Source organism: Aristolochia californica, unplaced genomic scaffold (assembly GCF_029961685.1).
Source record: "Aristolochia californica isolate CCGP_79_NKW_82.1479 unplaced genomic scaffold, dmAriCali1.0.hap1 SCAF_2, whole genome shotgun sequence".
Lineage (NCBI taxonomy): Eukaryota > Viridiplantae > Streptophyta > Magnoliopsida > Piperales > Aristolochiaceae > Aristolochia > Aristolochia californica.
This window is the reverse complement of record NW_027181881.1, coordinates 7,824,347-7,841,338: the sequence shown is the minus strand read 5'-3', so window position 1 is coordinate 7,841,338 and position 16,992 is coordinate 7,824,347. Positions and strand designations below refer to the sequence as shown.

Sequence of the window (16,992 nt, the reverse complement as noted above, 5' to 3'; positions counted from 1 at the left end):
TCACAATATGTGAGTTATACTCTATCTAAACTCACGATAATCAAGAAAAAGAATGTGGCTGGAACAATGGACAGCAAGAGCAAATAAATAACAATATGCTAATGGTAGGAAGCTGCAGTTGAGCTTGAGAGCAGCTGAATGGAAAAAATGAGCAGCAGAATTCTACTCACAAGGCTTAATCAGGAGCAGATTTGGCTGTCTAAGTGGATGCCAAACAGAAAAACACAAAACCGGTCTCCCGATCAATCGCTGTTATCTCAACTTTCATAAATGGCAGAAAACAAATCTCATGTAAGGGAAGTTGTCCTAATTACCAGGAGACTCAGTTGTAGCTGTAGAAACAGGCAGTTGCACAACTGCCAAGTAGACTTAGATCAATCAACTTTAAGAGGTCTTTTGGAAACCAAAGGAATGTTCAGCCAACTCTCCGGACTGAAGCTCCAGTGAGCCTTCTTCTTTCAGTAATCACCCATTTTAGCTCGCTCCTAGACTTCGAGGGTCTAGAGCCTCCCATTTCTTTTTCCTCCACACTCTCCACCCTCTACTCCCCTTCAATCCCAGTTTGTAACTAACTGCCGCCTAAAGGACAGCACTGCTGGTGCCAGGTGGAGTTTTTGCAATGGGCTTCTGAGTATCCCACTATCTTCCTTTTGCTATGTTTCCTCTTTTACCCCCCTTCTGTAGACGTGTTACAGCAGGTCTATCAAGGTCCTTGTGCCCTTTTCACTTAGGAAACAGAGAATCGGAAGATCATTGAGCTTCTGCTAGAAAAAAAACTAGAGAAAGAGAACGGAGAACAGGATTAAGCAGAAAATCCAACAAGAAAACAGATTTAGGCAGTTCAAAAGACAATAAGAGAGTGAAACACACAATTATGTTTCCTTTTCTTCTTCTTTCTCTTCTTCTTTTTCCTCCCCATCTTCTTCTTTTTCTCCTTCTCCTTCTTTTAGCTCAATTACCATGATAATTTTCAGCATTGAGAAGTGTAGGAGAGAATAAAGTGAACAAGAATGGGAGAGGAGGAGAGAAGTCACATGTGTTCCTCTCCTTTTTGTTACAAGCTTTATTTAAATTTGAGTTCCTTAACATATGTAAACTAAGTTTCTCTAACCGCGAATTACACCCAATGAACAACATACATAAAAAGGAAAACAATATACCATGAAACCCTGTATTCCATAAATAAAGTAACTTCCTAAATTAGGAAACTGCAACATTACTTCAACGTGTGAGAGTGATAATTCCATGAGACTCCCTCTTTACTCTCCCACTTTGAGTCTTCTTCCTTCACATAAGCTTGCTAGATGAACTAGGAATCTTCCTTCCTCATGTTCTTGCCACTTGTCATAAGACTCTTCTTAAAGTCCACAAAATTGCTCTTTCCAACAAAGGTTTTCTAAGGAAACTCTGATGCTCACAATGGAAGACTTCTGCAGTTTGTTATCTGGCTGGAGAGGATGTAATACATTTAAATAGTATGAGGCAGGGGGGTTCATTTTAGTTTGACCTGATGACGTTGAAATCTCCCATATCGAGCCAAGGAAGCTGCCAAGCATTGAGCACTCAATTTCATTCCAGAATTTCTGGTGATGGTTCCTAGTAATGGTGCTGTAAACCCCGCATACTCCATTTTGTATTGTCAAATAATCCTTTGAGGGAAAGAGTGTCACTTCCCTTGGTGACTTGGAGGAGGTTGAAGTGGGATGTATCACAGATTGCAAGAGTTCCTGAGGAGCCAACGGCATTAACATCAACCCAATTGTACTGCCGGCCTGACCAGATATGCCTGATGTGTAGGCAGAGGTGGTGGCAAGTTTTGTTGCTTGAAAGATATGGGGATGGTGAGCTCTGGGAAATTCTCGGGCAGCCGCACACTTATGGGAGGCACCGATGCCTCTAACGTTCCAAGAAATGATGATTGTTAGAATCCATATAAGGGTATTTTGTTTTTTTCACCAGTCTGGTATGCACCTGTGTTAGATAGCAGTAGGCTAGGTTTCATGTTAGAAGTATAAGTTTCAAGTTTGATAGAATCCGGAGTAGTATTTAATGAGTTATGAGGGTTTAAGCTGTGAGCTTCACTTTTTTAACTTTGTCACGTTTTCACTTAAGTGATATTTAATAGAAACGGGGCTCAATTTTTGCCTCAAGAGATTGAAGTCTCACACACTCTTCCTTCTCCTTCTCTCTCTTTTGCTCTCTTTTTTTCTCCTTTTCTCCTTAAAGTTCATTTTTTCCAATGATCATTGGAGAAAAGAGGAGGTAGCATAGAGAGGGCAAGAAAAGGTTAGAGGCCCTCAACATTTGCTCCCATTGCAGCTGCAAATTTTCTCATTATAGGCCAGACTCTCAAGCAAATATCTGGGTTGTGTTCTTGGATGGGGCTTGGGGGGGATGGCTGTGGGAGGTGATGCTGGTCCATTGGCACTCTGTAGGTCTAATTGTTCATCTTCAACCCGACATTGGCAGTGGAAAGAGCTTTTGAATTTTTTGAGAAAATTTCTGATGGGCGCTGAGGTTGCTTTGAGATTGCTTCTCCATTCCAGCCTTCTTCGGAAGTATTTTCTGGAGATGGGTCATTGCAGAACATTGATATAGTGGAGTGAAAATGATTCATGTTGTTGATGACATCATATGATGATAGTGATCATTTTCTTTTAGGCTGGATTCTTTGGGATGCATACACCTGCACCTACACAAACATCTCTCCTGTTTGCTTATTTTACTTTTTATTGTGAAATAGCATTTATTCCATGTTTGAACCAACTGCTTCAAATGTTGAATTTTTTAGTTTTCCATCATTCTCCAAAAATAATAGTGCTGGTTAAATTGAAATACTTTTGTCATTAAAGCACTTCTAAGTAATTTTTTTATCCCATTTTCTTAGAACCTCATGTTGTTTTGAGAAAATGGAAAAAGAATTTCAGAGAGAAAGCATCTTCTTTTGCTGTTTCTCTCCCCATCTCTCCTCTCTCGGGCTCTCTTTCCTCCTCTCATTTTTTTTAAAGAATTTAAATTTATATCTCGGTATCAGATTCCAAATTGCATGTCTTGGTAATGCAATGTTGTACAAACTAATCTCTCCAATATAGTCAATTTAGAGAACTGTATTGCAACAAATACGCATTTAATGTGATCTTTAATGGTTATTTCTATTCAAACCCATGCTTAACTCTTTTCAGGTAGTTTCGTGTCCTTGTGCATTGGGGCTTGCTACACCTACAGCTATACTTGTTGGCACGTCTCTTGGTATGTATTATTATCATTGGCCTGAGTTTTTTTCAAAATCTCTTCTTTTTGCTGCTAAAATCTTATTTACGAGTGAAAAAAGGTTAAACAAGCATTAAGATATTGTGCAGTTGCTGTGCAGTTGATAATATCTTACTACTTTTTACGTATGCGACTCTGAAACTAGTTCTCTTTTGTAGTGGGTTGTCAGCCTGGATCTTAGTTTGGCTGATTTGTATCCACAGTCGAGTAAACTGTGCTGCAGTATCTTAGATTGCATTTTTTCTTGAATTTCTAAGGTATCTCTTTTGTCTTCTGGACTAATTTATTTATCTTATTGACATGATAAAAGGTGCAAAACAAGGGCTTCTTATTAGAGGAGGAGATGTGCTGGAACGGTTGGCGGGAATAGATGTCGTTGCTTTAGACAAAGTACTACATGTCCTACAACTCAAAAATAATACATCTTATCCTATCATTTTTTTTTTTAATTCACAATCCCTCTTCTGGTTGTAACTCATCTTCTTCTACTCCAGACTGGGACAGTCACAGAAGGAAAACCTGTTGTCATTGCTGTGGCTTCCTTCGCCTATGAAGAATATGAAATTCTTAGGATTGCTGCTGCAGTGGAAAAAACAGCATCCCATCCTATTGCTAGGGCCATTATAAATAAAGCAGACTCCCTCAACTTGGCAGTTCCAAACACAAAAGGACAGCTGACAGAACCTGGTTTTGGAACCCTAGCAGAAGTTGAAGGGTCCTTGGTTGCTGTGGGCACTATGGAATGGGTTCATGAACGTTTTCAGAAGAGATCCATGAAGGCAGATTTAGTAGAACTGGAAGATTGTATTACTCATTTGTCATCAAATGAGTTTTCCTCCCTGAATGATTCAAAGTCAATTGTCTATGTTGGACGTGAGGGGGAAGGTGTCATTGGTGCTATTGCAATATCTGATATCCTGAGGAATGATGCAAGATCTACTATAAGCAGGTATTCTTGTTTTTAAAATACAAACATTTCACTGTACTGTATGTTTTGGAAGCGCACTTAGGCTAACATGATATCTGTGATGATGCCATTTCATACCCTAATGCAATTAATTGGCCTTATTTTATAATATCAACAAATGTGGTGCTAGATGTGCATCAGACAAGGTTTAACTCACTGCTCTTTCTCTGAAATGGAAGGCTGCAGCAGAAGGGAATCAGAACAATACTTTTGTCCGGTGACAGGGAAGAGGCAGTGGCAAGTATAGCTGAGAGAGTTGGCATTGAAAGTGGAAGTGCCAATGCTAGATTAACACCAAAGCAGAAATCTGATTTTATATCTACTCTGCAAGCTAAGGGACACCGTGTTGCAATGGTATAATTTAACTCTGTTAGTTGCTTGTTGTGTTGCTGTACGTGTTTCTCCTTTTGAAAGTTGGTAGTAGTTGCAAAGTAATCAGGTTGTTTATCAATCTTTATTTTTTAGACGAAATAATAAAGAGACTATTTTACCTTCTCATCTGACTTGTAGGTAGGAGATGGCATAAATGATGCCCCATCTTTGGCCCTTGCCGATGTTGGGATAGCTTTGCAAACTGAAGCAAAAGAAAATGCTGCATCAGATGCAGCATCTGTGATTCTTCTTGGTAATAAACTTTCACAGGTAGAAATCAACTCTCTCTCTCTCTCTCTCTCTCTCTCTCTCTCTCTCTCTCTCCCCCTCTGTCTCTCATATATGATGTTGGTGAGTGACAGGTTGGGGACGCTCTTGACCTTGCACAATCAACAATGGCCAAAGTGCATCAAAATTTGGCTTGGGCTATAGCATACAATTTCATTGCTATTCCTATTGCTGCAGGAATATTGCTTCCACATTTCGACTTTGCCATGACACCATCTCTTTCAGGTAAATTTTAATGGTGTAGTTTTTGGATCTGATATATTATTTGAACTTTCCAAAATCTGATACAAATGCAAGATTGTTTTTATTTTTTGACAAAAAAAAAATGAAAGATATATTGGGCAATATGGAGGCATGCCTGGTAAAGCCCCTAGATATATGATATGCGTTCGAGTCTGTTATGCATGCTAGTTACACCATGGAGTATAATTTAATTGGCCTATGTGGCTATGCATCCTATGTAGTGTTTTAACCAGGTCCAATGCAGCTGGTTGAAGTGAGAGCCAGAAACCAGACTGGACTTGAGCCTCCACTTAGGATCTCATAGTGTGGAAATTCCAGTTGTCAATCGGTCCAAGCCAGATCTGGCTGATCTGACCCAGTTGAGAGGGGGTGGACACTAGCTGAGCCATGCCGAGCATTTCCAGGCTCGAGCTCTGCTTTGTCATAAACCCCCAGGCTTGAGCTTGTTATGAGCCTCCAAATTGAGCTCAAGCTCAGCTCAACCATAATTATACGGGCCCAAGGTCAGCTTCATTGAAGCTCAATTCACTGAAATTTAAGGTGAAATTTAGCTATTTGAATTGAAAAATGATGTCAGGAATAATGAAAATAAGTAAAATAAAGTGGATATTAATAAGAAAATCCATTAAAATAATATTAACATTAATGATGACAAAAATAACAAAAAAAGTGAAACTGATAATAATGACAAAAAAAATGAAAAAAAATTAAAAATATTTAGTTAAAATTGCAAACTTAAAATAAATTATTCACAACTTACAGATTTTTAAATAATCATTAATAAATATTTTTAATTTTGAGAGTAGTTTGATAAAAAAATTTGTAACGTCTTCATTCATATTTAATTATATCCTATTTATAGTTTCTTACATAGTAAATGAAATAATAAATTCTTGATTCCTTATTTGTGCTCAAACTAATCCTTAATAATCACCAATATATCCAGTTAGATGACATTATTATATAATATTATTAATAATATAATTTAGAATTATTCATAAGGAAGTCTTGTTGCTAAGATAAATGTTAATCAATCTCATGTCATATTATTGACTTTTATGCAGTCATTAATAAATATACTTTAATTTTGAATTAGTTTTTAATTAAATAAACTGTTCTCATCACACATACACACCCAAATATCATGACTAATATTATAATATTAGATTTATGATTTTTATTCATAATAATGTGTTGCTATAATAATTATGAATCAAAATATTTCATATTGTTATTATTATGATCTTTATTATTAAACTAATTTAGTTTTTATGATAATTCGTATTTTAATATTAATGTTATCGACTAAGAATAAATCATTATAGAGACTTTTACATATTAGTGAAACTTATTAACCTTTTCCAATTAATGTATAATAAGTTAATATATTTTACTAAATGGTATACCATTTTGTACGAATAGTATAATATTAGCATATTGATTCATTTGTTTATTTTGTACAAATAGTTGATATTATTATATGATAGTTAATATTCAAATTCATAGCATATTTGCATTGTCTTTTTTGCTCTGAGTTAGTTTGCAAGCACTTACCTTAGATAAGGCTTTAGGTTAGCTTGATATGGCTATGGAGCTTGACTCAGGACTTGAGCTCAGAGCTTAGGCAGCTCATGGGCCTGCTCGGTTCAGTGTCAGCCTTATGAAGTCTCTCTAAACATGAAGTTTTCTTATGTAGAAGGACCTCACATATTTCAATACACAAATATTTCAAGTATATATCAAAATATACATTTTATGTCATCATGCCTGGTTGAACTAGATTCAATTAAGGTAGGGCTGTAAATGCACTGGATTTGGTTCTGGTATTGAAATTCCAGATCTGGTCTGATTGAACAAATCCGGATATTCAAAATTTAAATATGTGGGAAACTATCTGAAGACAGATTTCAAAATCTAGCTTGGTTCGGTAATATTTGGATTTGGATATTATCCGAAATCTGAAATAAAATATATAAAAAAACTAAAAACTGTTAGAAATTTTTTAAAAATAGGTGATTTGGGGAGAAAATAGAAAAGAAAATGGATTTCTGGAAGAGAGGCAGCTTTCTGCCTTGGAATCCTAGCCAGAAAGGCCCTTCTTTCTTCTTTATAATCAGGGTTTAAGTGAAATTTTACAATAGGACAAAAATGCCCCTCAATACTCAAAATTACATATCTCCTAAAATACATGTCTAAATTGAATGAAAATTTAACTTGAGATAAAATAAGACATTCTCTATCTAATAACCATACTATAAGAGAAAAATGTAATATTGAAAATATAAGAAATGACCAAAATACCCTTGAACTTGTATTTTAACACTCCCCCTCAAGCTGGAGAGTAGATATCAAACAATCCCAGCTTGTCACTAAAGGATACATGTTCACGTCTCCCCAAAGGCTTGGTAAATATATCTCCCAATTGGTATAAAGACTTTACATAAGGAGTTACCACCTTCCCCTGCATAACTGCATCTCTAATGAAGTGGCAGTCAACCTCTATATGTTTCATTCTCTCATTGAATATAGGGTTGCTGGCAATAAAAATAGTTGTCTGGTTATCACAATTCATAACCATAGGGTCAGGTAACATAAAACCAAACCCAAGAAGCACAGACTTAATCCACATAAGCTCACTAACTGTATGAGTCATTGCTCGATACTCGGCCTCTGCACTGGACCTAGCCACAACTGTTTGTTTCGTACTTTTCCAACTTATCAAGTTGCCTCCAACAAAACAACACTAGCCTGATGTAGAACATCTATCCATCTTACACCCAGCATAATCAGCATCAGAATACCCAAGTACATCAATTTTTCCATTATGAGTATACAGAAGACCTTTTCCAGGTGCACCCTTCAAGTACTTCAAAATCGTCTAAGCAACTTCTAAATGGACTTTTTGAGGATTTTCCATGCTCTGGCTCACAACTCCCACAACAAATGAAATATCCGGCCTTGGTAACTGTAGCATAGATCAGTTTACCTACTAATTGTCAGTATTGAGTTTTATCCTTGAGTGTAGGACCTTGGGTGTTATGTAGATTATAATTAACTTCCATGGGGGTGTCTATAGGTTTTGCACCTAATAAACCATACTCCTGTAATACATCCAATATATATTTTCTCTGAGAAAGAACAATACCTCGCTTGCTACGAGCGACTTCAATGCCAAGGAAGTACTTTAGAGATCCCAAATCCTTTGTCTGAAAATGTGTGGCCAGATATTGTTTAACTTTTGTAATACCATCAAGATCATCACCAGATAACACAATGTCTAAATTGAATGAAAATTTAACTAGAGATAAAATAAGACATTCTCTATCTAATAGCCATACTATAAGAGAAAAATGTAATATTGAAAATATAAGAAATGACCAAAATACCCCTGAACTTGTATTTTAACAAATTTACTGAAGGGAAATATTATCATTTTGCATTTACTATAAAGTCCAGTAGCTACGCTATCTTGTTCTATGTGTTTAGTTTTATCTCTAGTTCAATTTTCATGTAATTTGAATATGTAGGGAGTTATAAGGGTTTTAAGTGCTTTTAAGTCAGAAGGGGCATTTCTGTAATTTTAATTTCAGAATTCTATAAAAGACATGGGGGTCGAGCTTGACCCCCAATGAGAGTCATTCCAACACTCTGAATTCTTATCCTTTTCTTTCTCTCTCTCTTAAACCCTAAAGTTCACTCTTTTACATGGTATCAGAGCACCAAATCTTTCTATTAAAGCTTGCGACTTCAAAGAAAGGGGATTCTTAGAACTGTGCCTTAACTAGTGGTCAAAATTTGAATTTTGCCTTCTTCTCCTGCCATATTCCAAGTCATGTTAGGGAAAAATGTCACGATGAGAGAGAAGAGAGAAGCGAGAGAGAGAAGAGAAGCGGGATCGAAGGGAAGATGACGGGACTCGAGGACCAGCAGCCCGACAAGCCGATGAACCGTCGTGACGATAGCCGACGAGTCGTCGCAACAAATCAACGAGTCGGCCTACCCCGTTCCTTAAGTTTTTCCTTTAAAAATCGCAATTTTAGAGGAAAAGCCTACTCTCTTCTACCAAAACTCGGACCTTCTCCCCACCAACCATTAATAAGAGATTCAAAACTTTGTTCACAGAGCCATGAGTTTTAAAAACGGAACGGGGTAAGCCCACATTTCTCAAAAGAGGTGGAGAGCAAGATAGGCCAATGGTAAGAGCCCATCTTATTAAGCACCCTACTAGAGATGTTACCGAAAAGTTGTAGCCAATCTGGGTAGGCAAAAAACCGATCCAGTTTTGAGAGGATAGGCTATTGCTGGCCGGTAGACTAGGTATAACTTTTTCCGGAAAGATATCTCGTCAAGAAAGCACCCGCCAATGAAATCCGAAAAACCCCGCATTGAAGCAGATATATAGTTTGATGGAGACTTCTTCTTGTTGCAACATCGGATAGCGTTAAAATCTCCCGCAAATAGCCAGGGGAGATTCCACGACTGATAAAGCTCCACAAGCTCATCCCAAAAAAGTCTTCTCTCACAATATTTTGTCGGGCCATAAACTCCCCCAACACACCATATACTACCGGAGGAGTGATCCCGAAATTAGATTCCTAGAGAGAAAACACCCTCAGTAACATTGAGGGCATCCAAAATAGTAGAATCCTAGGCGACAAGAATGCCACCGGAGTGACCAATGGCATTGACAGCCGCCCACTTAATTGAAGGACATGCCCACAACTCCCTGGCAATGGCGACTATCATCTCGTAACATTTAGTCTCTTGGAGAATCACAATAGAGGGCTTATACAGGGAGAAGAAACTGGAAATCAAAGTGCGCTTCCGGACAACACCAATTCCTCTAACATTCTAGGATATCAAAATCATTTGTTACCTTTTTTTTTTTTTGTACTCCCATAGCGATGCTGTCTCCAGGCAGCTAACCCTTATAAACAAGTCCCATGAGGCGCTCCAAATTCATCATTTGTTGCCACGTTTCATCATCATATTTAGCTTCTGACTATCTACTAAGAAAACATTTATCTTTACTGACATTATATTTTTTGAGGATACTCCTTTCTTTCCTTCCTTATCCATAGATGTGTCTCCACCCATTTCCATTCTTGAGGTTGTTCCCTCCACTATTGTGGAAGAGATTCCTAGTCCGATTCCTAATGCTACTATAGAGAAGTCGCTACAGGTATATCACAGATGGAAAGTGACTCAAGATAAAGTTGTTCCTCGCACATCGGACCAAGAATCTTCTTTGTCTACTGATCCTGAGGTAAGTGATCTACACTTGCCCATTGCCCTTTGAGATGTTAGAAAAGGTATTCGTTATCCTTTGTCTCTCTTTGTGTCCTTTGATTCTCTTTCTGATCGGTACAAACAGTTTGCTATTACTTCATTTGTGCAGGCTACACTTTCCTCTCCTCAGTGGAAGCTATGTATGTTGAAATGGAAGCACTACTAGATATGGGCACTTGGCAATTCTGTGACCTGCCCACCAGTGCTACAGTTGTGGGTTGTAGATGGATATATGCTCTGAAGTATAAGCCAAACGGATTTATTGAATGGTACAAGGCTCGATTGGTAGCGAAGGGCTATACACAGTCATATGGGACGGATGTGTTTGAGACCTTTTCTGTTGTTGCCCGTCTATCTTCGTTTCAGATATTGATGTCTGTTGTAGTCAACCAGGGTTGACCATTGTATCAGTTTGATATTAAAAATGCTTTTTCGTATAGCAACTTGGTTGAGGAAGTCTGCATGGAGCAAATCTCTTGGGTATGTTACTCAAGGGGAGACTAACAAAGTAGGTTGACTAAAGAAAGCAATATATGGTCTCAAACAAAGTGCCCTGACATGGTTTGAGAAGTTCATTCAAGTAGTCATTGTCTATTTGATTTGTTAGAAGCCACTGTGACTATTCACTCTTTATCATGAGGAGATCGTTTGGTATTATGGTAATACTGGTACATGTAGACTATTATATTATCTGGCAGTGGTGTACAAGGTATTGAGGAGATAAAAGTACATTTAGTAAAGAAATTTCAGACTAAAGATCTGAGGTCACTAAAATACTTTTTGGGTATTGAAGTAGCCAGAAACAAGGCAAGTCTAGTACTAACTCAGAGGAAATATGTCACAGACATGTTACATGAGAATGGACTGTTGTGTGCTAAGCTTGTTGAGACTCCTCTGGAGGTTGGACATGACCCTCATGGTGGATAAAGTGACGAACTCTGTTAGTTGGACAAAGTATCATCGGTTAGTTAAAAAACTCATATATGCTATTGTCACTCGTCTTGGCATATCATTTGTTGTAAGCTTTGTTAGTCAGTTCATGGATTGTCCTCTCAAGGTTTACCTCGAAGCTGCCCAACGAATCTTGAGATATCTGAAAGGGGCATCCAAAAAAAGGATTATTTATTAAGCCTCACAATCACATGAAGATTGAGGCTTCTCATATGCTGATTATGCCGGATCTAAGCTTGACTGAAAATCTACCACTGGTTATTGTGTCTTTCTGGGAGGTAATCTGATAAGCTGGAAGAGCAAGAAGCAAAATATTGTAGCTTGTTCTAATGCAGAAGCTCTATGGCTCAAATGTTCAGTGAGTTGATGTCGTAAGATTTGTGGAGAATTGAGCCTACAACAAGAGTGATCCATGATCATGTACTGTGACAATCAGGCTGCTATAATCATTGCAGGAAACCCAGTGCTCTGAGTTCTTTTGCTACAATCATTGCAGGAAACCCAGTGCTCAGTGAGGATATAGCCATTCCAGTACTCTGAATTCTTCTGCTCTCTCTCTCTCTCTCTCTCTCTCTCTCTCTCTCTCAATAAAGTTCATTTTTTACAAAAACCATACTGAAATAAAAGGCAGTAGATATTTGTCTTCTCTCAAGCCTATATCTCTGGGTTATCTAGGATCTTCTTAAGATCGGAAGATGAAAAAGTGAGGCAAATAGAAGAAAAAGAGGTCGTTGGGATGGAGAAAAAAACCATAGGCAAAATAAATATTTATGTCTAAAAAATAAAAATCATAAAAAACCTATAGAGAAGTATTCGATGGGGATGAAGAAGATCTTCAAGGACGGTTGAGACTTTAGAGAAAGCAAGCGAAAGAAGTCCTGCTGCTGCTGTTGGAACATGGAGGATTGCCTTGGGCCCATAAAGAGGGAAAGGCTTCGTTAAAGTTAGATTTAGTAGAAATTGAGCCCATAAAGTTAAACTTGCCAAAAAGATGGAAACAACTGGCAAATATCTAGATTTTCAACTTAGCATATGAATTTCCTGATCTGGATAATCTGGATCCGATCCAAAATCAAATTGGATATCTTATCTGCTATCCACTTAAGTTCCACTAGATCTTATTTTTGGATAATATCTGACATTTGGGATTGGAATTTCAATTGGATGCAGATAAATATCCAGATCTGTTGACTGCCATAGGTTGAGGACTGACTCAGGTTGATTTCTCTCCAGCCAAGCAGTTGTAGATGGATAGCAAATTTTGAGTTAACCATGATTGTTCGAGCAGGAGTATTATTGTCTCTTTATATGTGTACTTGTGGTAGTTTAGTTTTTGAACCTCCTTCCACTCCAATACACTCTATCAACTTCACGTATGCCTGCCTTACACGTGTCTTCCTCTTCTAGTTGGATCATTGATTCAGGTACTTCTGCACACATGTCAGGTATGTCATCTTAGTTTTTGTCCTTAACTGCATCTCCTCCTTATTAATTGATTGTGTTGGCCGATGGTTCCAAATCTAATGTTCAAAGGGAGGGTGTAGTCAAGGTCACATCTAGTTGATCTTTGTCATCCGTCCTATTCCTAACCATTCCATCTCCAAATATGTCTCTTTTAATGATTTATCCACCAGGTTTTGCTCTTATTCTACTTCTTTATCTATGGTTTCTATTTCTCACACTGTCCAAGAGTCATTGAAATGCTTGAATTGTAAAGCAGCCATGGATATTAAAATGAAAGCTTTACTTTCTAAAGGTATGTAGAGTGTGTTGGACCCACCTGATGCTGTAATTGTTGGGGATGTCGCTGGGTGTATATGTTAAAATACAAGTATGTGGGAATATCCTTTTACAGTATACTGTGAAATACAATGGTGGTGGATCCATTGCGTGTTATAAGGTTCGACTTGTGGAAAAAGGTACACTCAAACTTATGGTGTGGATTTTTTCGATATATTTTCTCTTGTAGCACGACTCAATTGTGTTAGTATTCTTATTCTTGTGCTTGTTAATAATGGATGGTAGTTACATCAGTTAGATAGTAAAATTGCTTTCTTATATGGAGATCTTTAGGAGGATGTGTATATGGAGCAACCCCTTAGGTATGTTGCTCAGGGGGAGACCGGTTAGGTGTGCAAATTATACCAGGCAATTTATGGATTAAAATAGAGGTTCAACTTGTGGAAAAAGGTACACTCAAACTTATGGTGTGGATTTTTGCGATATATTTTCTCTTGTAGCACGACTCAATTGTGTTAGTATTCTTATTCTTGTGCTTGTTAATAATGGATGGTAGTTACATCAGTTAGATAGTAAAATTGTTTTCTTATATGGAGATCTTTAGGAGGATGTGTATATGGAGCAACCCCTTAGCTATGTTGCTCAGGGGGAGACCCGTTAGGTATGCAAATTATACCAGGAAATTTATGGATTAAAATAGAGCCCAAGAGCGTGATTTTTCAGTCAGGTAGTCACTGCATTTAGATTCTCTAAAAGTCATTATGATCATTTGTTATTTGTTCTCAAATGTTCTACTAGAGTTGTGGTTTTGATAGTTTATGTGATGATATCCTTCTCTGAAGAAGTGATAAAGTGGCTATTTAAGAAGTTGTTAAAATACAAGTTCAGGGGTATTTTGGTCATTTCTTAGACTTTCAATATTACATTTTTCTCTTATAGTATGGCTATTAGATAGAGAATGTCTTATTTTATCTCTAGTTAAATTTTCATTCAATTTAGACATGTATTTTAGGAGATATATAATTTTGAGTAGATATCCTTCTCTAAGGAAGTGATAAAGTGGCTATTTAAGTTGTTAAAATACAAGTTCAGGGGTATTTTGGTCATTTCTTAGACTTTCAATATTAATTTTTTCTCTTATAGTATGGCTATTAGATAGAGAATGTCTTATTTTATCTCTAGTTAAATTTTCATTCAATTTAGACATGTATTTTAGGAGATATGTAATTTTGAGTATTGAGGGGCATTTTTGTCCTATTGTAAAATTTCACTTAAACCCTGATTATAAAGAAGTAGGAAGGGCCTTTTTGGCTCGGATTCTAAGTCAGCAAAGCTGCTTCTCTTCTAGAAATCCATTTTCTCTTCTATTTTCTCCCCAAGTCACCTATTTTTCATGATATCAGAGTAGTAACTCAAGTCTTGGGCAATTTTCATTGGATTTTGTGGATCTTCTCTCCATTTTTAGCAATCTCCTTGAAGATTTTTCCCACATTTCTGGACTGGTAGGGTAAAATTTTCATTTTTTTCCCTTTTGGTGTCTATCTCTTAGCCTATTGGCTAATGATTACTGCTTCTATTTGACTGAATGTTGGGATTTAGAAGTGTTTAATGATCCCAATTTGAGGAAATTTCTCAAATCTGCTTGCGTCGTCAACCTAATGCTTGTGTCATCATCCATATAGCCTACGCCATCTTGATTTCTTGCGATTAGGTCATTCTTTCATTGATTTATGGTCTCAATTGCTGGAATTGATCACTATTGGTTCTAAATTGAATGAATTGGGTGCTGCATTGCCCTAATTGAATTCGGTGTGGGGCCCACTTGACTACGCAAATATTGAAATTTGGAGAAAGTTCTTCCCTTTGGTGAATTGACGCTCCAGTGTACTGAATTGTAGTGTTTGGTGATATTTAATGGCTGATTCCAGCACACGCGCTGCAGTCCAAAGGACTGCTGAGAGCTTAGATGTGAAATTCTCTCAGTCTATTTTGATAACTACAATCCGGTTGAATGGATCGAATTATGTAAACTGGTCTAGATCAGTTTTGATGTATTTGAGGGCCTAAAGAATGGCAAAATATATAAATGATGATCCCCTGGTACTTGTTACTGAAGATTGGGTGGCAGAAGATAATTTAGTAATGACCTGGTTGGTCAATAGTATGGAAACCATATTTAGTGATCAAATTTTGAGTTGGCAATACTGCTAAGGTAATGTGGATTACATTGGCTTCCATTTTGTCTCAAGAAAGTATTTTATCAAGGATCTATGAGTTATATGTGAAGTTCTTTAATATGAAGCGTGGAGGTAGATCAGTGACAAATTATTTCACTGAGATGAGGGGAGTACTATAGGAGATTAGTACATTTCATCCTTTTACTACGAATGTTGAAGACATCCGTAAGATAGAAAATCAAATTCAAGTAGCCCGGTTTTTGGATAGTTTGGGGCATGAGTATGATGCTATTAGAGCCCAATTGTTGGTTAATGAGGATGTGACCACTCTTGAGCAAGCTTTTAACGGAGTTCTTCGAGCTGAAGGTGTAGTTGTAAATAAGAATGAGTCAAGTGGAGCCCTCTCAGAAGCACTTGCTCTTAACCTTCAATCTTCTACTGGTAAGCCCGACGGTCAGTTTCATGGTGTTAATAATAGAGGTAGAGGTCGCTCTTACACAACCCCGTGGTCGTGGCTGAAATGATCGGGAGGATCGAAAATGTGTTTATTGTGGTAGGACTAATCATATTTTTGAGAAATGCTGGGACAAATTTGGTAAACCTACCTGGGCCAATTCTATAGTCACAGATAAGGACACCTCCTCACACACTGGATCGTATGAGGAAATTCAACAGTTATTACAGTGACTGGGTTAATTGAATGCTTCATCTACTACTTCTCAGACTACCGAGACTCCTCCTTCCTCAGCGAGTGCCACGATGGCTAGTACAGGTATGAATGCACTAAATGTGTCTCATTACCCCTCTTGGATCATTGATTCAAGAGCATTTGCATACATGTCAAGTATGCCCTCTCTATTTTAGTCCATTAGTCCATCTCATTTATATCATCGAGTTACTTGAGCTGATGGATCCACCTCTCCCATTCAGAGGGAGGGTATAGTTCGCACTACTCCACAAATATCCTTAGGTTTTATTTGTACCGAAGTTTCCAGTTAATCTCTTGTCTGTGAGTCATATAACTAAATCCTTAAACCGTTCAGTAACTTTTTATCCTACGTTTTGTGTTTTCCAGGACTTGCAGACGAAGAGGACGATTGGTTCAAGACATGAGAAGGGAGGGCTCTACACGCTGGATGATGTATTCGTTTCTCGAGTTATAGCTCTCACTACTACATATTCTTCTTACTTATGGCATATGCGCTTGGGACATCCCTCACCAGCTAAGTTGTGTCAGTTTCTTCCTTCTCTGCCAGCCGATATTTCATTTGATTATGAATCTTGTCAGCTGGGAAAGCATCGTCGCTCTAGTTTCCCAGTTAGTTCTAGTCAAAGCACCAAGTTGTTTGAATTAGTCCACTCTGATGTATGGGGTCCATGTCGGGTTCTTAGCCCATTTGGTTTCAAGTATTTTGTGTCATTCATTGATGATTTCAATAGAGTCACTTGGGTGTATCTCCTACGGGAGAAGTCTGAAGTATTTGATGTATTCCTCAAATTATTCAATGAAATAAAAAATCAATTTGGTGCATGTGTTCATGTACTTTGTACTGGCAATGGTTTGGAATATCTTAACTATAAATTTTCAGTATTTTGTGATTCTCATGGTATTACCCATCAAACATCTTGCCCTTATACACCACAACAAAAAGGGGTGGCTGAACGTAAAAATAGACATTTCCTTGAGGTGACAAG

At 37.6% G+C, this 16,992-nt stretch overlaps 1 protein-coding gene across 2 annotated transcripts in view; it reads left to right on the top strand.

Moving 5' to 3' along the window:
- The window catches only part of LOC137956360 (copper-transporting ATPase PAA2, chloroplastic), a 77,826-nt gene that overhangs the window by 56,598 nt on the left and 4,236 nt on the right, over positions 1-16,992 (top strand). The window contains exons 11-17 of one of the 2 annotated variants that reach the window (XM_068803830.1): positions 3,183-3,249; positions 3,581-3,660; positions 3,765-4,219; positions 4,417-4,591; positions 4,748-4,879; positions 4,972-5,122; positions 12,551-12,760. In XM_068803830.1, coding sequence (XP_068659931.1) covers positions 3,183-3,249; positions 3,581-3,660; positions 3,765-4,219; positions 4,417-4,591; positions 4,748-4,879; positions 4,972-5,122; positions 12,551-12,585 — 1,095 coding nt within the window. In that variant the 3' untranslated portion in view covers positions 12,586-12,760. Of the gene's footprint in view, positions 1-3,182; positions 3,250-3,580; positions 3,661-3,764; positions 4,220-4,416; positions 4,592-4,747; positions 4,880-4,971; positions 5,123-12,550; positions 12,761-16,992 lie in introns of those variants that run through there. The other variant, XM_068803827.1, reaches the window with a different exon arrangement.